Here is a 21,987-nt window from a genome sequence, read left to right as displayed (position 1 = left end):
CTAATCATATTGTCTTATTGACAACTGAGAGTACAACCAGGGTTAACAATGACACAGGTTAGGTGTTTGCAAAAATGTCAAAAATAAATAGGTAATAAATAATAGCCCAACAATAATAATATTCCAAATGCAGAACATCCCAGTAGAGGTACAGTAACTATTATTTATCAATATTTGTCACAGAGAAAAGAGAATATCGTTGAAGTCGGGTGGAAACCAAAACCATGTCCTTTTTTATTATTTAAAAAGAAAATTCAAATAGTGAAAAGAGCTTGTAGATCTGCTGTCTTCACTGCTTAGGCTTAGGGCATTAATGTACGGGGGGAGAAAAAATATAAAACCTTGAAATAAGGTGATACGAGGTTTCTGCCTGACAGCGATGATAATAAAAATGGTAAAAGTCGATCTTGTCAGTTGTCACATAAATAAAGGCAACTGAATGATGGTGTTGTTTACTCTAAAGGTCATGTGAGAACAGTGCATTTAAAATCAGACACAATTCTCCAAATGCAGCGAATCACATCTTGGTGCATTTCTATTTGTTTGTGGAACAGTGGATTATAAATATTAATACATAAATGTATATACACTCTGTATGTGTGTGTGTGTGTGTGTGTGTGTGTGTGTGTGTGTGTGTGTGTGTGTGTGTGTGTGTGTGTGTGTGTGTGTGTGTGTGTAAACCAGAGGTTCTCAAAGTGGGCCCTCAGGGTTCATTGAGGGGGGTTCGTTTGGTTCCATTTGTGCACTCTCAGTGAACAAGGTATGGTGGTCCAAGTTTGAGAACCACTGTAAACAATAGGTTCAGTCAACTCTACTGAAAATGATGAAAGAATGTGAGTGCCCACTAGTGTTAAAAATGAGTACAACACATTCCAGCCCATACAAATATGTCCCTTCAGGTCAAGTGAGTTCAGGGAGAGGCAGCAGATATGCTAACCAGCTCAACAGTATCCCTATTAAACACACATTTTAAACCTTGTATGTACAAAACCATTATGATAATGTGTAATTTCTTGGGTGAAGTATTCATTTTAAGTGTTGTCTTTCCCTGGTTTTAATCACATAAGCCCTATAATGTATACTTAAATAAAAGTTCAAATAGTTGATGTACAAGCTATTGCAATGAATTATCAGCTTGTAGATCAGCTTTTTTTGCTATTTGAAAAAATATATATATTATTATTACCGTGATTAAAATAATTATTTTTATTATCATCTCAAAACAATATTATCATTACAATATCAATAGTGGTATTTGGTCAAAACATTGTGGTATTTGATTGTGTCCATATGGCCCATCTCCAGCTGATACACAACAAATTATACATGTTTGTTTGTTGGCTCTTTTTCAGTGCATGCCACACATGCAGAACTTTATCACTGTTCAACACCAGTACAGCAAATTTGTCCCGGTGACATTGGGGAGCTTATGGAAATGCGTATTTATTCGTTATCATCATCCTCATCACAATCCTATTATTTCCATGGGAAACATATGTATTAAAAAAAGACATACATACCACGACCAGTACAATCAGAGTCTCGTGAACCAGACTGTTGCCTCCCACAATTTTAAAATGCTTCCGTCATACAGTCAGGAGCAATGGAAGCTCTGAAAAAGATCCGGAGGAAAAACGGATCCTCCCCGCTTCCATTTCGTCTTTACAGTCACGTAAATGTGTCCTACAGTAAATATAAATAGTCGAAGCATATCTAGCTTGCTGCTTGGGAGAAATGGGAATTCAAAAACTCTCTATATCATTCGGAGATTGTGGAATAGTTGTCTGGATACGCAAGACTAGTACAATCATGTCAGAGAGTCTTCTCTGCACAAAGATCAGGAGAATTAAAGGTAGGTGGAAGCACTTGAGACCAGTAAAGTATATACTCAAAGTAAATCAAATAACAAATACATTTTCTATTATAAATATATCAAGACATTGCTGTATGGACATTTAAAACCCCTCCACCCCAAAAAAAAGTAATTTAAGATTTTTAAGAAATAGTGATCTACTAGTGGATTGGCTATTTTGAACTATATTTCAAATAGAGCTTAAGTGGTTAATTTAAAATACATTGTACGTTTGGGTCCCAACGAGTCCCTTCCTAGAAATACAGTAGAGTCAAAAGTACAACATTTCTATTTGAAACATAGCAGAGTGAAAGTCACGTGCTTGAAAGAATGTACTTAAGTTACAGTATTCAAGTAAATGTACTTAGTTACAGTATTCAAGTAAATGTACTTAGTTACTGTCCACCACAGCTTGAGACATGTGAGGAGGTGTGTTGATGCCATTTTGTCCTGCTGCTCTGCCTGTGGTCCCGCTGATGCCCTGCAGGGGGGCGTCACCGGCCTGTAGGGAGTGCTCCGTTTGACACTGGTAGACACAGAGACAGACAGCAACACAGGCCCACAAGCAGCATCAGCATTTATGACGTATGATTAATTAAACACACTACAGTAAATCTGTTTGCTGTAGAGTGTTTACAGTTATGCAAAATATTGTGGTTTCATTATGACATGACTCTAACAAACTGTAACTTAAGCAATAAAATGTGTCAAAGAATCTTTGAGTGCTCCCCATCGCACATACACATAATCACACCCTCCTATGCACAAACACACTGCACACAATGTTTATTTTATTTATTTACCCCCAGCCCCAAATACTTTAATACAAACATGAATCAATCATCAAAGTCTTTATTTGTAAAGTGCATTCCTTCAAAATGTTAGAAGGAATCTAAAAGGAACATTTAACAAACAAAATCAGAAAGATGACAATATACTATCGTTTCTAAATTGACTGCAGTCATGCACTTCGCCAGGAGAGGTCACTGTAACTGAAGATTTGAGTAATGAACCAATGTGGTTATTCTGGAGGGAACATTCACCAAAAATAACCGTTGTGAACTTGTTGATCACTTTGAGAAACCCTGACATACAGTACATACCTTGTATTCTATGGCTTGTACAAATATACACATTCAGTACATACCTTGTATTTCCATCCTTTGTGCAGACAGACGCTGGCTTTAACCACAGTCATCGTTGTTGTCTGGATGTTCAACCACAGGGGGCTCCACCAGCCTCTCGTAGGACAGGAACACCATGATCTGAACCATGGAGGAAGACATGTTAGACTCTCAACCTGTGGGCAGGGGCCCACTGGGGGGCCGGACATAGTTGACGCCGGGATTCCATATTTGGACATGGATGACACATCATGACCTCACCGCGATGACACAAGCGAACAAGATTTTTTATTATTTTTGTATTATTATTATAACTATTATTAAAGACCGTGCGGCCCAGAAAAAAGCCAGCTTCCTCCGAGATCAGGAACAGTGTAAGGCAGAATAAGATGTTGGTTTCCTTTTGATTGATTGATTGATTGATTGATTGATTGATTGATTACTTTATTAACGGTTTGCAAAGACAAGCACAGGGAAGTACAGTTCAATACAAGGTCTGGTAAGAGGATTTTAAACCCAAGAAAGCACTATGGCTTGTTTCCATCGGGGTCCTTCGTACTCAATTCATCGAAATTCCTACTTGAAAATAATCTAGTAAGAATTCATGAACAAAAATAGAAAAGAGACAACTGATGTCATAGATGACTGATGTCACATGCTGGCCACGTACAATCTGAGATAAACATTGGAGCCACACCATTTCTATGTTGATGCCACCATCAATTAACATTTTTTAAATTAAAATGTATTGAAGTGCCAAATCACAACAAGTTGTCTCAAGACACTTTACATGTAGAGCAGAGACCGAACATTATCCCATGATGTGGGCTAGGAAAAGATCCACATCATTTCCTAGCCCTTCCCCCCACAATTGGAGGTGGTTAAATGGTTAATCAATCATTCGATTATCAGGGGACAGCCCTAAAGAAGTATGTGCTTTTGCACTTTTCACATTCACCATATGGAGCTGCGACTTGTGAATTGCTCTCCCAAGTAAGGATTTCATGTGCTCCAAATGCAATAAAAAATATATACACCTCAGCAAGAAGTTGAGAATCCAAATGAAAACGAGCCACACTATAGAACGTGGCCCCGGCTGCTGGTGTGGCATTCTGGGCACCTAGGCTGCAATGTCGCGGGTTCGAATCCCGATCCCGACGACCTTTTCTGCGTGTCACTCACCATTTCCTGTCAGTCTACTATCCTATAAAATAAAGGCATAAAAGCCCCCTCCAAAAAGGTTAGGTTCCTCGACTGCTCGCCAACTCTGCGACATGGGATACACAGGAGCGGGGGCATCGGAAAGCCATGAAAGTCATGAAAGCGGAGAGAGGCAGCTTTTGGCTGTGGCTAAGGAGGAAGCATAGGAGTTGGGGGGCCGAACAACACCTAGGGCATCAGCAGGGGGTGGCAGGGAGAGATCCCTGCCATCGCTCCGCTACCAGGAGATGTACTGGGGTTAAAGGAGCGAAACGTCAATGGCTGGTGGTCATTATATACTTGTGGGGACATTTGGTCCTCACAAGTATAGTTATACAAACACACACACGTACTGTGAGCAGGACCAGCAGGCCCATCATCACTCCCAGCATGATGTACATGTTCTCAGTGAGGCCTCCGGCCCATAGCGGGCCCAGGATGGTGGCCAGACCCCCTACAGAGCGCCGCACTCCCTGGCTGAATCCTACACAAACACACACACACCTTTGTATTAATATACTTGTGAGGACACAAAACATTTAAGACAGCATTGAAAATAGCCAAAAAACATATGAAAATTTGCCAATCTACAAGCTCACTAGTAGATCTTTCAGTAGTGACGTCGTCGTCACAATATTTTGGCCAAATTGTGAGATGACTTTTAGGCAGATGTGTGATTTTGGAATGTAACATGGGGCGGTCATAGCTGAATGGTTAGTGAGCCCGCCTAGGGAGCCATAGGCCCTGGTTGCTCCAGGTTCGATTCCAGGCCAGGTCAGCATATGTGTCGATGAAATGAAATTTGTCCCTGAGCAAGACTCTTAACATCTAATTGCTCACAGGTTCTCATTGGAAACAAGACCGCAAGGACTTTCATGAACGACCTGTTAAAAGGAATTATCCTTATCCTTAACAAGCATTCTGATCTGGCAAATCAGCAGTGTTGGGAGAGTAGAATTAGGCAGATATAAATAAAAGGCAGATAAAATATGACTTAGGAAATTATGAACAAAACATATTTATCTAATTAATAATAATAAAGAGATGACATTCTAGTAAGCTCACGGTGGTGGTGGTGGTGGTGGTGGTGGTTGGTGGTAGAGTGGTCTCTTGATCAAACTGCGCATGCGTGGTTGGTGCCAGGTTTCGCGAGAGAAACAAGCAGCGAGGTCTATGAAAACGAGGCCAAACCAAACGAACCCTAACACCAACATTGGCCCTAAAGCGCTTACAATCGGCGGACATGGCAACACCGACTCTACACCATAGACCCCGCCCACTCTCTGCTGTGGAAAGTAAACACTCCAGATTTGTTTCCCCACACACGATGCACATTAGCTCCATAAAGAACGGTTCTATGTCGTTCTCTTCCAGGATCGGGCGAACGTCCGCCAAGGCTCCGCTGTTTACCCTTTTGTATACATCGTATCCCAAAACTAATGGTAGATTCTAAACCGCACGGATGTTTAAGGTTTGGTCGGCTGCATAATATTTTAGGTCGCCAGCGAAACTACCCGTTTAAATCGCTTATTTAGTCAGCCTGTGGCCATGTTTCCCATTGTAGCCAAACCGGGAGCAGTAGTGGCAGCGGACGTAGGGTTTTTTTCCGGGTTCAATGGGAAACATGGCCACAGGTTTCGCGAGAGAAACAAGCAACGAGGTCTATGAAAACGAGGCCAAACCAAACGAACCCCATACCACCAACATGCAACCTGATAATAATGTCCAAAGCATGTCTGTGTATGTTTACATCCATTACTGTGTTGGCGTTAGTTGGGATTAATGTTTATTAGCCAAACCAAGTTACTATGAGCCGTTAGCGTGATGCTAAGCTAACGGACGTTTGGCGCTAGCATGCGGCTAACGCTAATGCTAACGTCGTCATCGTGACTTAATCAACAATGTAAACGTTTCATCAACACACTTTATGAACCTTACTGTGGTTAATATTATCAGTGCTACCCAAGTAGTCCATTGAAAAGTATTATTTTGGTGTATTTTGTGTATTGTAACTTGGACACTGCAACTTAATGGTAGCTGGGGCGACGCGTTGTTGGCTCATGGTTCAGAATGCCTCATGGGTATTGTAGTCATTTTCTGCTATTTCGGTTCTACTGTGATAGACTGTGCTACATTACCTGCTGTTTAATTGTGAATCATATATGCTATGAATATATGGTAATGCAATGTTTATTTTCCTGTATTTCCAGGTTTATGACCTGAGTCATCTATGACCTGTGTGTCATCTGTGTGTCCAGTACTTTGTACTGTGTTGGTTAAAAAAGACAAAACACGAGTTGTGACAAAGACGTGTGATTCTCTGATTAATGTTGTTAGTGGTGTAAAATGCCATCAAAAATATACTCAAGCCTGCTGCAGGGCAACAGAAAATAGCAAGCCTATTTTGCTCTTTTATATAGCAAATTTGTATATATATACGAGGGGACGCGCGCCCTTCACCGGGTATGGTGAAGGGCGCCCTTCACCGGGTATGGTCTAGTGATATGGAATTATACCAAAGGCAGCATGCAGCGATGTTACAGTGTGTCCACCAGATGGTGCCGTTTGCTAACCTTGCGTTTTCTCCGCAGTGACTTTGGAGAACAGAGACACCTGGGCCACGGCTACGAAGGGCAGGCCGATGACCTGCAGGAACACCCCGATGATGAACTCTGTCAACTGCCACTGGAAGCCTCCTACCAGAGGAATAACATTTAGCAGACACTCTTAATCCAGAGTGATTTACAGTAAGCAAGGTAATACTGCATAGAGATAGTAATCTAGGATCATAGGTAAACCAAGAACCCGTCATCAGTCTGAACAGCATAATAAAAAAAAACAAAAAAATCAGTACATTGAAACTACAAGAACTATAGGATGCCAGGTCACCAAATGAAACTGGCATCTGTCTAAATAACATTCATCTAAATTACATTTTAACCTTTGCATAAGCCTGCAAGGTCGTCAAGGCTAGGGCTAGTGCTACAGGGAATAAGGAGCAAAACATTAGAGAAAGAAAAATCACTTCACAGTGAGAACTGAACACGGACAAAAACAACAAACAACAAAACAAACAAAAATGCCTTTGATCTGTAAAAACACTATTATTGCAGTTTGCTGCTCATAATTCTACTTTGCACTAATCTTTATCTATCAATACATTTGAAAACACTGTGTTGCGTGCAATCGGTTTATTCAGTGTGTATGGCTCGCATTATTAGGGGAAGAAGATGATAGATTATCTAAACATGTGCCTAGAGAAAATCAGCCCACATTCCAGAAGCATCAGTGGGGTGGGGTCGTACTGTACCGAGGGGCTTGGCCAGGAAGATGAGACACCACACACAGGAGATGTTGCAGAGGACCAGGCCCACGGCCAGGACCACCCGCTCAGCCACACGCTTGCTCAGCCAGCGCACAAACAGGAAGCAGGCGATCACCTCCACCCCGCAGATACAGTACATCACACTGTTCTCCAGCTCCCCGAAGTCAAAGTACTTCTGGGTCATGGGGGTCACCATGGTCTGTGACGGCAAGGACCAAAAGCACCAATGTTAACATTCATAAGGTAATAATCATAACCCAATGTTAACATTCATAAAGGTAATAATCATAACCCAATGCGAACATTCATAAAGGTAATAATCATAACCCAATGCAAACATTCATAAGGTAATAATCAAAACCCAATGTTAACATTCATAAGGTAATAATCATAACCCAATGCGAACATTCATAAGGTAATAATCATAACCCAATGCGAACATGCATAAGGTAATAATCATAACCCAATGCGAACATGCATAAGGTAATAATCATAACCCAATGTTAACATTCAAAGGTCATAATCATAATCAGTCTCTATTGTCCCATAGAGTTATTCCTGTATGTCATAGTCTGTTCAACAGAAAAACCCACAACAATATAACTGTGTGTGTGCGTGCATGCGTGCTGTACCTCCAGTGCGGTCTGATTGAAGAGTGTGATGAACTGAGCAGCAAGCAGCACAACAACCTCTTCTCTGAGGAACTCTTCACACACAAACATTGAAAAAAGTGACACAGACAGACATATAGGAGGCAGGAAGGAAGGAGAGCGACAGGAAGAAAAGACAGACAGAAAAACAGTAATAAAAGACAAATTGAGAGCATTGAATTGGAATATGCACTTTCTATTGCATTGACCAAAACCAGCCCACCCAACAGGGCAGGGCAATATATCGTCGCTGTCGGGCAAAAACCTCCTATCTCCATATTCTAACTTTTTGTGTTTTTTCGTAATTTAACACCCCTACTTGATCATACTACAGTGTCATACAAAAGCATCAAAAGTAGCAGATCTACAAGGTCGAAAAGCGGCGCGAAGCGACGCGTTTCGAGCTTGTAGATCTGCTACTTTTGATGCTTTTGAATTTGGATCCTGAAAAGTAACAGAATTGTACATTATGAGGTTTCCCCCCCGACAGCCAATCTACAAGCTCACAATGACACACACACACACACACACACACACACACACACACACACACACACACACACACACACACACACCTCTGCCCAGGCTGAACTTCTTCAACGGACTGGGGGACCCCTCCCCCTCCCCCTCTGACTCAGGCAGCAGTGGGGGGGTGGGGGAGGCCAGCGGGGAGATGTGAGGCAGGGTCCCGTTGGAGACAGCGGAGGTGGGGTGCTGCTGATGCTCCTGAGATGGGTCGATGGGTGCGCCCACCACGGTGATGGGGTGCTGGGGTGGGTCGGGGGTGACCACCACGGTGCCGTAGGACCCCAGGAGCTCACGGCTGCTTCCCATCAGTGGCTTGCCTTCATCATCATCCTCATCGTCGTCGTCACGGTTCTCCTCGCCTCCCTCTTTCACCAGCCCCCTCTCCCCATCAGAGCTGCCAGGATCATGACATTTTACTTTGCGATAAGTCAGCGATTGCGATTAACAATTTAGTTGTGTTTTTGGCATTGAACGTTGGAACATTATGAATAAAATGTACATTTCTGTTCGCCTTTTAGGCTTTCTAAACAGGAGTTGCACAGGCCAGATATAACAAATAATTTACATTTATTGAAAAAATTACTGGCATACTTAATAATAATTGTATACTTTTAAAACATTTAAAAAATAGTGGAAATAGTGGAAATAGCCAATCTAAATCTTTTTTCATTTTCATTCGATACATTTGGTAATAATAATTGTGACAGGCCCTACCCCCTCTCCCCGCCGCTCTCTGACGTCTCGCCGCCTCGGCTGACCCGGGACTCTGACCGCCTCTCCTGAGGCGGCAGGTCCCAGTACATGAAGACCACGGCCAGTTGGAGGAGGATCCACAGCAGACACATGAACAGCTGAGGAACAGCAGACATACATCATCATCGTCAACTTCACAGCCTTGGGACATTTTCACAGTCTGGAAATGTTTTGTACGACTCACACAGCTCTGTAGCATTAAAAGGTTGTGGAAAAGATGGAAGAGGATTGAGAGAATACTTCCAACCTATTTTGGGCATGTCATTATAGGTGAAAGGTTTCGCACATTTTAAAAAATAGCAACTCTATAAGCTGTTTTCACTGTGAGAGACAAGGTGCAACTATGCCAAACACAGTGTGAAAGAAAATCATTCAGTCAGTTCACTTTTTTAACAGTGGGGGGCAGCAGTGACACATGCAACTCAATGGGGAACATTTGTATTCATGTATTCACTTAATAGCTCTATCTATATGGATGAGAGGAGAGTAACTCTGAGTCCTTACCCCAGGGGCAGTGTATTTATTGACCACAAAAGGACCGATACTGAAATCACAGAGTCTCAGGAAGATGTTGAATGCTGGACCTGTGAAAGACAAAAGAAACGAAACGATTACACCAAACTTAACACATTTTAAACTAGGGGAATTGTTTTGGAGCTGCACGTCTCCAAACCAGATCAGAAACACGAAAATGGTATTGATCCCAGGCTACCAGAACACGTACTGGTTTGTAGCAATCAAGCTATTTAGTGTTTTGTTATGTTTCTAATAATGTCCACATTTCATATTACATACAAACATTAAGGCACACCATAAAACAGAATACAGACGCTAGAGAGAGAGATAGCGAGACAGACAGACAGACAGACAGACAGACAGACAGACAGACAGACAGACAGACAGACGAGTATTAGCACTGACCAATCAGCAGGCCAGCTTGTCGACAGGCCATAACAGCAGCAAACACAGTGGCCCGGTCCTCTGTGGCGGTGCTTCTGGTAAGGAAACCAAAGATGGACGAGCCAGCACCTGTACCAATCCCTAAGAATAAAAAGATATATAATAATTATTATAATAATAATAATAAATTAATATATCGTTGCTGTCGGGAAGAAACCTCTTATCAGTATCTCTAGTCTATATATTTAACGTTTTGTGTTTTTTTTTGTAAATGAATGCCCTACTTGATCATACTACAGCATCACACAAACACATCTAAAGTAGCAGATCCACAAGTCCCGAAACGCGGCAAAGTAACAGTTTTGGACATACAGTATGAGGTTTCCACCCAACAGAGACGATAGTGTAGTATAAAGTGAATCATACTGATGAAACTCGGATGTCCTGTTGAAGGTGCAATCATCATGCTTAGTAAAATACAGCTCTTAGGTTTCCAAGATTGAAAAACTGTGCACTACAATTATCATGTTATATAAGTTATGTTTTATATACTTTATTATTGTGGCCCGTGATCCTCTGCATTAAAGCTCTCCAAACTATAGTTGGGCAGCCAGCCCAGTAAGCAACGCCCAGGGACCAGCTCCAGCTCTAAAGCCCATTACAGGCTGAACTTTGTCGCACTAACAGAGAACTGGTTTTCAAAAATAAATCAGGGTTAATAAGGCCAGCGCCTTGCCCAAGAGCACTGGCAGGAGTAATGTCCCTTACACACTTGTCTTTTGGTGTGGGAAGAACACACACATTAAACCATTTAGAGCTGGAACATCTGTATACTGTACGTTGTTATACCTTTAATGCCGGGAACACCTCTGTGTGTAGTTTTTCAGGATTTAGAAGGCATTTTTAGAATCGGCCTCAGGCCTAAATGGGTTAAATTATCTATTCATGTTAGAGGCTCGTGAGTGGGAGACTCTTTTACTGCTACACGCCTAGCATCTGGTAGATTTCGGGCGTGTCTAGCATTCTTATATACAAGTTTACAACAAAGCATATTTAAATACAGTAGTAGAGTTTGTGGTCCACATGCCTTCCAGGTAAAAAATGAGTTACGGTATTCATATTATACAACATGATACATGGATGGGATGGCAGGCACGCTGCTTCAGAAATTAGTACTGCTGCCTCACAGCTAGGGTTGGGATCCTTTAGGATTTTAACGATTTCGGTTCCTTAACAATTCCCCCCTAATGGTCCGATTCTTTAACGATTCCTGTATTTAAAAAAATCTATATAATTTTGGCCCTGTAGAGGTTCTCAAAGTGAGGTCCAGGGTATCAAGAAGACTCACCTCAAAACCAACTCACCTCAGAGGTAGGAATACTCACCCCGGAAGACTCACCTCAGAGGTAGGAATACTCACCCCCAAGATTTTCGGGGGGTAGGAACACTCACCCCATGACCTGAGAAAACTCACCTCGGAAGACTCACCTCAGAGGTAGGAATACTCACCCCAATGTTTAAAAAAAGGTAGATCTACCGGCTTGTGAGCTTTCCATTTTCACAGAATGCTTTCATAATGTGAGCTTTCCATTTTCACAGAATGCTTTCATAATGATGTTTAATCCATATCTGGATTAATCCATATCTGGATTAAATTCTTTCTTTGAAGGTATAGAATTAATAAAGTGCTTTAAATAGTGCTTTAAATACAAGGTAGATTTCATCAGAAAAGGTAAAAAGGTAGATCTACCGGCTTGTGAGCTTTCCATTTTCACAGAATGCTTTCATAATGTGAGCTTTCCATTTTCACAGAATGAATGAAAGGTAGATTTCATCAGAAAAGTGAACAAGGAATGCAAATAGCAAATAGCATGGTCATTTGCTATGTGTCTCCAGCTCCACACCTTGCCCCATCCACCTATTAGATATCAAACAATGAATCATTAAGTGGAATGGGATATTAGTGTTAAGTGGTCAACCCCCCTCCTCCCCTTCACTCCTGTGCCCCCATCAAACAAACAAACAAACAAACAAAGGTAGGAACCCAGAGAAATGAACATTCCAATGTCAATGTATGTTGTTAAATTACATTTAGCTAATTAAAGTGCTTTAAATACAAGGTAGATTTCATCAGAAAAGTGAACATTCCAATGTGTATAATGCAAACAAATACTTACTTAACAAAGAAAAATGAAGAAAAACTCCAGTGAAGGTAAAACACAGGTATAATGTTTTGTTTTCTGTGTGAACACATTTGTGAGAAAAGCTTTTGGTAAGCATTATTGAACTTTAGTTACTTTAGTTACTATTAGATATACATTTCACTATTGTAAGCATTATTGAACTTTAGTTACTATTAGATATACATTTCACTATAGTAAGCATTATTGAACTTTAGTTACTATTAGATATACATGCATTAAACACTTTTCCCTATTTTTACCTAGGATATTTAGTTACCTACTACTTTGCTGGTATAAATGATAACAGCATAGAACATTGCATTGCACACATGCATTGTTTGAGAACTTTAGTTTTTAGAAATATTACTTTTGGTACATTTTGATGCCTTACTCTGTGTGTGTGTGTGTGTGTGTGTGTGTGTGTGTGTGTGTGTGTGTGTGTGTGTGTGTGTGTGTGTGTGTGTGTGTGTGTGTGTATTTTAAACACAAATATATCATTGAACAACATCATTTGGTAATTCTATACCTTCAAAGACAGAATTTAATCCAGTATGGATTAAACGTGTCTCATTATGAAAGCATTCTGTGAAAAAGGAAAGCTCACAAGCCGGTAGATGTGCCTTTTTTAAACATACAGACTTGGTGTAGAGGGGAAAGGTTAAACCCACCCACAAAACAAAAACTCACTGTACATTACACCATTGAGTTTTTCTGGGTGAGTTTTCCTACCCCCGGGGTGAGTGTTCCTACCCCCGGGGTGAGTGTTCCGAGGTGAGTTTTCTCAGGTCCTGAGGTGAGTTTACCCACCCCCCGGGGTGACTGTTCCTACCCCCGAGGTGAGTATTCCTTTTTCAGTTGAGGTGAGTTTGTCTTGAGGTGAGTCTTCTTGTATTCAGGTCCAGGGACGCTCTGGATTACTTGAGGGAGTTCCAAATGGACACTTACAGGTTTGCAACTCTGAGAGTGTACAAATGGAACCAAATGGACCCTTATTTGTACACTCAAGAGTTATGGTGGCCCTTGTAATTGTATAGCAGACGTGAAGTCCACATGCCAGCTCTGACAGTGTGATAAACCGGTTCCAGATGTGATGGATGTCCGATCCAGTTCTTCCGGTTCCTCCGATTCCCAACCCTACTCACTCACAGCCAGAAAGTCCTTGACCGTGACCTTTTATTGTAGAGTTTGTTTGCATGTTCTCCCTGTGTTATTCATGTCTACAATGTTTTAATTTGGACCAGAACTGGTCTTCATCAGGGCTAGTAGACATGTGTTTCCCAAACATACAGTTGTGACTCCAAAGTGGGTCACGGGCCCCTGTAATAGGATCGCCAGTTGGCAAAGCACATTTAAATAAACTTAAACGCAATAAATTCTGGAATTTTCTTCGGAAAGAGAGGTGATATAACAACAAATTGACGACGTCATTCCGTACTTGGGATTGGGCGGTCTCAGAACTTTTCCTCGGAACCCGTGCACCTCCAGATGTCTTGACTCTACGAACTATAGTTCGGAAAGCCTGTTCGAACCCTGACGTCGGAACGGAGTACGTATAATTTGCACTTCAGAAGGACATCTGACAAGTAAAACGAGGTTGGCTCTCAGATTTACTTATTAGTGACTCACCTGCTACCAGTCTACTGGAAAACAGCAGCCACTTGGAGTAGCCCATGAAGTACATGAAGTTACCTGGAGAGGGTGAGAGAGATAGATGGAAACCATTAGGAAAAAACCCTGGCATCCATATTTAGAGCAAGTAGCATTATAGGTAAAAAAAACAAATAAATAACATTTTTCACTGTTTGTACTACAGAGGCTCAGGGGTAGAGTGGCCGGTAGAGCAGCCAGATGGGAACCGCGACGTTCCCGGTTCGATACCGGCTCCCCAGAGTTAGTGTCGAAGTGTCCTTGAGCAAGACGCTGAACCCCTAATTGCTCCCGATGAGCAGGTTGGTGCCTTGCATGGTTTCCTCCGCCATCGGCGAGTGAATGGGTGAATGTAATGCACAATCTATGTAAAGCTCTTAGGATAAAAGCGCTATATAAATGCACCATTTACTATATTCATATTGCCACTGTCGGGCAGAAACCTCTGATCTCAATATTCTAACTTTGTGTGTCTTTTCGTAAATTAACGCCCTACTTCATCATACTACAGCGTCACACAAAAGCATCAAAAGTAGCAGATCCACGCACTAAGCTACGCATTTCAAGCTTGTGGATCTGCTACTTTTTAATTTAGGTTTCCACCCGACAGACCCGCTATGACAAAGTAAATACGGCTTAAGTGGTTAAGTTTATCATTCAACAACCAAATACAGTGGATGCAAAAAGCTCTACCAAGGACTTAAAAGTTACCTTCTATTAATGATGACTATGTTTTACAATCAATTTAAATTGTGAATGTCTTGAAATAAAACTGTTATACTGTACATCTAATACATCTAAAGCTCCAACTTAAAACCTAATAGGAACAATGAGGTGCAAAATAATGCTACAAATAATGCTGAAGGCTTATTTGTAGAGATGATAGGATTTCTGTATCTTCCCGTTAAGGCTAATGCATACTTTAACACACACAACCCATTAAGGTGATGCTCTACAAAAGATGTCAAAATACATCATCTTATTCGAGCGAGATAAAAAACATATTTTCAGTTGAAATGTGTCATTACGGTTACTTGCAAATACGCATTTTTTTCCCCTTGTACCCAGTCATGTATACACAGTACTGTAGTATATTGCATGTCCTGTTTTATAATATGAGGTGCTGTTGTTCCTTATGCTCAGTGGGAGGCTATAATCTGTTGATTATGTTCCTTTACCAGTGAAGTACAACTGCCTGTGCATACTGTACAGTATATTGTTTTGGCAAATAAAGTGGAATTAGGAAGCCCAAACTCACCGACTATCTCAAACATGTTGGCAAAGAGAATGATCTTCTTGGTGGTCCGCGTCTTGTCGGACCAGTGGCCAAAAAGAGGCCCCGACAGCAGGCCAGTCAGGCTGAACGCCGAAAGGCCCAGACCCAGGAAGTAGGGCGCTGCTCCGAGAGTCTGCAGATACCTCCATATGGTGGGCAGGATCACAGCTGACATAGACCACAGACAGACAGGAGGAAAGAGGAACATGTTTTTTGGATTAGTTGAATTGGCCAAGTTGAATAGGCTAATAATACTCTTCCTTCACAGGTCTTACTAACACTGCAAAAAAAACAAGGTTTCCGGCTATGAAAACCGATGAATATGAGATGTAAACTCAGAGAATTTACAAGAATTTACAAGAGTTTTCCACTCGGAAAACTCAAAGTTTTGTAGGTCGGTAAACTCCTGTATGGTACCAAATTAAGTATGCGTGACCCCCTGCTGGGGTTGCTGCCAGAAAATCACACCTTCAGCCCTAACCTGGATTTCCACAATTTGGGAGGGGGGAGATCCCCCCTCCCTCCTCCCTATCTCGAGCAATGCTACTGAGCATGTGCAATAAGCCACCTATGATTGGCTGTGACGTAGGTGGGCATCCCTCCCTTATTTTGGGGGTCACATGGTGTGTGTGGGGGGGGGGGGGGGGGGGGGCTCACAAGGTGACCCCCCTCCTAGGGACCTGGGGGGTGGTGCCCCCCCCTAGGGATCTGGGGGGTGGTCCCCCCCCCCCCTTATTCCCTTATTTTATATATATATATATATATATATATATATATATATATATATATATTATTTATATATATTTTATTTATCTATTTTTATTTATGTATATATATATATTTATTCATGTATATTTGTATGTATTTATTTAGTTATATACACACACACACACACACACACACACACACACACACACACACACACACACACACACACACACACACATATATACATACAAGATTCTGAAAACAAATAGGCAACAATCTCAGTCAGGTAAATTGTGTTTATTGATTAAAAAAAAAACGGTATACAGTATACTTTGGCTATTCAAAAATATCTTCTAAAACAGTAAAAAAAAAATCCCCATCTCCCCATCCCCAAATGTTTTTTTCCAGGGACCCCCAGAAGTTGTAAAAAACTCCCACAAAGGGGACAATAATTTAAAAAAAATGTAGTTCTGTCTCTCATGCAGTGTCTTGCTGAACGAACGGTCTCTGCTTCTCTTTGGAGTCCCTCCACCAAACTGGACAACTTAACAGTTACTGTGTAAGAGAGCTAAAAATGAGCTGTTCTGTGCCGGTGTGTCTCGCCGCACGCGGTGGTGATGAAGGGAACGCGGGTCTCTTCTGTTGTCTTTCCTCGCCTGAAGCACCTGGCATAAAGCCGAAAGCTCCTCATCTCTCTCGGGTGGAGATGAGACAATCCACACCGCCCGTCCATCTACGATGCCGTCCTCTTCATCTGACATTAGTTCAGGAACTGCATGCGCCCACAAGGCCCTTTCTCCATCAGACTCCAGATATGCAGTCCTGGTGGTCATCAACTGTAAAACATAGAATAGCAATTAAATTATGTATTACATTACCATTATTACAGGAACACAGAATGTAAAACAAAAAAACATCTTACAAACAGTTCCATATAACTTACCCTCAATCTTCTCTGTCGGGTCTTCATTGAGGCATTCAGCTTTTTCTTCTGGTCAGCATTCTCTGGCTGGTCCAGGCGATGGCTTCTTCTCAGAGACTCAAAGTGTGTCCTGCAAGCCGCTGAAATACAAGGAAAACACAATTAGGATCTATTTAGTTGTTTATCTACACAAACAACACAATTCCACATCTACACTGCTCTAAAAGAGAACCTACATGTGACTGCAATTTTTAACTGGCCCCTGTAAAAGTCTAAGCCAGTTCCAGACTCCAACCCCCTCCATTCGAAGCTCACACCTCCACCCCACCCTATTCAAAGCCTGCATCAAAACCCACCTTCCCCTCCCCCCTAATTCAAACCTCTGTTTCTGCCTTAGCTTACTGGTTCCTTTTTAGAAGTATTTATCTCCTAATAAAGTTGTTGTTTTGTTGTAAAGCAACTTTGGGTACTAAGAAAATCGCTATATAAATGTTATGTATTGTTATTACTTAGCTGGGGTAAATTACACAGTGATACAACAAAAAAAAAAACGTACCTTTCTTTTGGATCAAGTCTCATGGCATTGTTTTCAGAGTTGTGTAGACGTCTCACCGCCTCCTGCAAACAGAAAGATTCACAAAGTTAGTTGGACTATAAAAGCATAAAGGCCTTCTCTCCTTGTATGTATTAACTCAAAGATAACAAAGGGGAAACTGTAAACTTAATGTAACAGAGGATTATTTCTTTCTGACAACTCTGCAGACATGTAATTGATAAATGCAAATTCAGTTAGTTTGCAAAAACAAACAAATTTCACAATTACGACATAAAGTGTTCCAGGTTTCCTGCTACAGTAATCCATGGCATATAATATTATGCTCTTGTGATACTAGTGCAATACAATATAATGTATCCTACTAACAATTTATAAATACGTCATGTAGGCTTGAAGCTTACCTTAATTCAAGTATGTTGAGTCAGTCAGCCAGTCAAGTCAACTGATTTTCATCTGGCTGCAGTGGATGGCAGTTAAGATTTAAAAAATTAGATAACCTGATTGGCCAAACTGAGAAGGAAAGTCATTGGTTGTGAATGGCTGTGCTGTGGAGAGACACTGCAGCATTCACATGATAATTAGCAACTTTGGTCAAAGCTGTCTGGAATGGGAAATGTTGTTATACTCTACATCTCAGAGGCAACTATTGCACTTTTTACTACAATGTAATTAATTAAAAACTTTAGTTAAGGTACTTAGATTTAGATTAGAGTATACATTAAAAAAACATAGATTAAAAAATTAAGCCCTACATTATACAAAGCATTGCAATGTGATTTTTGTCAAAAGACCATAGTTAAGATTTAGATGAGTTAAATTACTTTTTAGATTATTTAAAAAACATAGATTAACAAAGATATTGAAAAAAGTATATACCAGAAATGGGGGTCAAACCATTTGTGAGAGTGGACTTTTTTGACTACTATGAAAACTCCCCTCAATGCGGAGTCCATTATCACATAGACCAGTGGTTCTCACACTTGGGGTCCCCAGCTAAATTTGTTAATACAGCATCACAATCATTTCAACCCCTTTATCCATGTTGTATACGTTGGCTGTTCAAAAAAGCTCACAGCATGTTGCTTAAAGCTTGTACATCTGCTATTTTTGAACATTTTTGGAAAAAAGTGCATTTTTAAACACAAATCTTCAGGGTTCCTGGTAAAAAAGATTTTCAGATGGGGGTCCGCAGCCAAATATATCACTTTGGGGGTCCTTCGCACGAAAACGTTTGAGAGCCACTGACATAGACAAAGGAGGAGAGCGCAGTGCTGCTGAGCCACTACAATGTAAATTCCAGGGGTCAGGAGACCCACTTATGGAAATAAAGCAGGCTGTCATACGGTAACATTCTTGGGAAGGAGCCACTACTTTAACCTGCAGGTCAATGACACTGCAAGTTGGCAACCAGAAAGATAACTGTATGTATGTCTGTGTCCATTTGAGTTTACAATGGAACTGGTACCAAGAACTAACATGCTCAGAAGAATTTCCTAATAGGTTTGGCAGGTTAACATAAGGGCCCATTCATTGAAAGCTCACAGCTGTAACAATAATGTTTGCCAACCAGAATCACAGCTCAAGAATGTATATTTCAAAATATTTATATTTTCCCATGTCTTTATCAAAAGGTTAAAGCACTATATTCTGATAGTACTCATTGCTATGGGGTCTCCCTGTCTCTCCAGCTCTTTAATAATAAACAGAAAACACAATCAGGAGAGAGAGTACCAATTGCCTTCACGCCAGAATCTACTTTAACTTCTCTCTTTTGCAATCCACTCATCATCATCTCTCACACAGCAGTTGGTAAAACTACTTAATTTTTTCAGTATCTCAGTTTTGTCTCAATCTTTATGGCACAATGATACCTCTGAAATTGTTGATACTAGTATTTGTTATTGAGATCAATTAGCCTATGGGTGGACTGCTGACTCCCATTAGGGGCGGCCTTAATGATCTGGGGGCCCGTTTCAAGAGCTCATATGGGGGCCCCATATGCACCCCCCCAAAAAAAAAAAAAAAAAAAAAAAAAAAAAATTGTGGACTGAAGTTGGTTTGCTTCCACAATCCATAATGATGCATTTTCGAACTAAATTAATTAGGCTATCTGCACTTCCACCATGGACAGACAGCTAAAACAACTCACTCACATGATTCACTTGAGCTGAGCCCTGATTCAATCAGATCTACATCATCTTCTTGTATGAAATTCTTGGACGTCGGCCAGCCACAGGCGGGCCCCGGACTGGGATGCGAGTAAAAAAAAATATATATATATATATTTTTTTTTGGGGGCCCCCTGAGGTTGGGGGCCCGTTTCAATTGAAACGGGTGAAACATAGGAAAGGCCGCCACTGGGAGACACAGGTCAGGTCTTTAATTAATAACCTACAGTGGATCTTTCTTCTGAATTCTAATGAATGAATCATTCATTTCCACCAGACTCCTGAGCAGTTTCTATCAAGCAGCAATTAGACTGCTGAATAAGAGCTCATCCTGTTGCCCCTGCAGACTGAACTGAACTGATGATCTGTGTTCTAAATGGACTCTCCTTTCCATACATTCCATGACTCATTTAGTATGCACATTAACCACTTTGTATGCACTTTATCAATCTATCTTTTAACTGCATTGATGGGCCTGCACAATTAAGAATGTCACCCAATTTCACTTGTAATGAGATGTGACAATAAAGTTTGATTCTGATTACATTTACTCAAGTACTGTAATTAAGTACAATTTTGAGGTATGTGTACTTTACTTGAGTATTTCCAATTTCCAGAACTTTTACTTCAACTCCACTACATCTCTGAGGCAAACATTGTACTTTTTACTCCATTACAATTATTTGAAAACGTTAGTTACTAGTTACTTTTTAGATTTTGATTACAAAACATACATTAACTACTTCAGCCCTACATACATTTCGGCCATTTGAAAATAAATCACTGTCTTCAACATTCATTTTAACATAAGACTCCAACATAAACAAGGCTGTATTGTATCATCAATCTCACCATATTCGATGCCACTTAAAAGGAAGATGAGTCCAATTGTGAAGTATGTCAGCTTCTTTTTCTTTCGATAGTCCATGTTGATGATGCCTACAGCGTTGTGATATAAATATACAATATTAATAATGTTGCTGTCATGTCCTCCAAACACACAGTGCAGAGAACCTAATCCAGTGGACGGTGCGTTCAATTACATCCAACCAGGTCATCTCTGTACTGATAGTCCGTTTGATCCTGATTTACAACTATATATTTTTTTATCATACTTAATATCTAGAGATCAGATCTCTAACAACTCCACGCACATTATGTCCTGCTGTCACCGTGCATTCCTCTCTACAGTATGTTATTATTGCTGTGTGACTCTGGCTCACAGAGCCTGTTGTAATTCCTCAAGCTGCAGCATGTCGACCAGCAGCAGGTTCCACAACTTAGAACTTATTATTATAAAGACGTTTCAACAAACAACGCAGAAAGAATAGATCAACTGCGTTCATCCAAATGCATAGAGCCAAATGAACGGACTGTGCCGAATCCGTCCGTCTGTCTACGGACGCGACGAGCCACTGAACTGTTTGCAAATGCACACACGTTAATAGTGTTGCCAGGTTTTGAGAGAGAAACAAGCAACCAGCTCTATGAAAACAAGACCCCAGAAAGCGTAATGCATGCTTTAAACATAAATGCATTGGATATCTACAACGCATCGCGTTATGAGCTTGTAGATCTGCTATTTTCAAAATAAATCTTAATCAGGTGTCCCTGGCAATTGGCATACAATATTTATAACATAATAATAATAATAATAATAATAATAATAATAATAATAATAACAACATTTAGGAAACAAGCCCCAAATAAGCAACTACAATTTAGAAACAATCCAGAAAAAAAAACGCAACCCGCAACTACCAATTAATTACAAGCAATTTAACAGAAAAACAAGCCCAAAGTCACTTATAATAAGCCGACATGGCAACACTGACACACACGCATGACACACTCCTCCCAGGCAGGGAATCACTTCCGGTTGCAAATCGTACAACCGTACAACGCTTAATACCTCTATGGTACAACGGTGTCGAGCAATACCAGCTCACGGACATAATTTATTATGCATGCATGCTATGCTATATCTGTATTAAAAAAACGACAGAACACAATAAAGCTCGATAGCTTATTATTTCAATTGTGGTCCCTTGAGAGAGAGAGTTTTATTTGATTTCATTTGATTTCATTTGATTTCATTTGATTTCATTTGATTTCATTTGATTTCATTTGATTTCATTTGATTTTATTTCATTTTGTCAACTTTCAACACAACATAACTTCAACCCAGGTTCATG

At 40.7% G+C, this 21,987-nt stretch overlaps 1 protein-coding gene across 3 annotated transcripts; it reads right to left on the bottom strand.

The window, feature by feature from the left end:
* Positions 1-250: 250 nt before the first annotated feature.
* LOC311051190 (major facilitator superfamily domain-containing protein 8-like) lies at positions 251-21,205 on the bottom strand. Of its 3 annotated transcripts, XM_084065615.1 has the most exons (14): positions 20,947-21,205; positions 20,645-20,731; positions 15,421-15,606; positions 14,142-14,204; positions 10,354-10,473; positions 9,937-10,016; positions 9,394-9,530; positions 8,727-9,073; positions 8,134-8,207; positions 7,487-7,700; positions 6,750-6,872; positions 4,530-4,660; positions 3,000-3,117; positions 251-2,378 (listed from the first exon to the last, which is right to left on the bottom strand). In XM_084065615.1, exons 2-13 carry the CDS (start codon positions 20,718-20,720, stop codon positions 3,037-3,039), a joined length of 1,632 nt encoding a protein of 543 aa, XP_083921741.1. In that variant the 5' UTR covers positions 20,721-20,731; positions 20,947-21,205; the 3' UTR covers positions 251-2,378; positions 3,000-3,036. The 3 variants fall into 3 exon arrangements, with proteins under 3 accessions (XP_083921741.1, XP_083921740.1, XP_083921742.1); XM_084065614.1 differs by having other exon boundaries at positions 20,645-21,205; XM_084065616.1 differs by lacking the exons at positions 14,142-14,204; positions 15,421-15,606; positions 20,645-20,731; positions 20,947-21,205 and adding an exon at positions 11,394-11,484.
* Between the last annotated feature and the right edge of the window lie 782 nt (positions 21,206-21,987).

The sequence above is a fragment of the Gymnoscopelus microlampas genome (genome assembly GCF_963454915.1).
Source record: "Gymnoscopelus microlampas genome assembly, chromosome: 9".
Taxonomy (NCBI): Eukaryota; Metazoa; Chordata; class Actinopteri; order Myctophiformes; family Myctophidae; genus Gymnoscopelus; species Gymnoscopelus microlampas.
The sequence above is the reverse complement of the archived record's forward strand: the minus strand, read 5'-3'. Positions and strand labels throughout refer to the sequence as shown.

What these genes read in the sequence shown, in the direction of transcription:
- LOC311051190 (XM_084065614.1), bottom strand. Translation starts at nt 20,720, where the DNA reads ATGGACTATCGAAAGAAAAAGAAGCTGACATACTTCACAATTGGACTC. An exon ending in TTTAAGTGGCATCGAATATG is followed by an intron (nt 15,607 to 20,644) that starts GTGAGATTGATG and finishes GGTCTATGTCAG; the next exon opens with CTGTGATCCTGCCCACCATA. An exon ending in GAGAGCGGCGGGGAGAGGGG is followed by an intron (nt 9,074 to 9,393) that starts GTAGGGCCTGTC and finishes TGATCCTGGCAG; the next exon opens with CTCTGATGGGGAGAGGGGGC.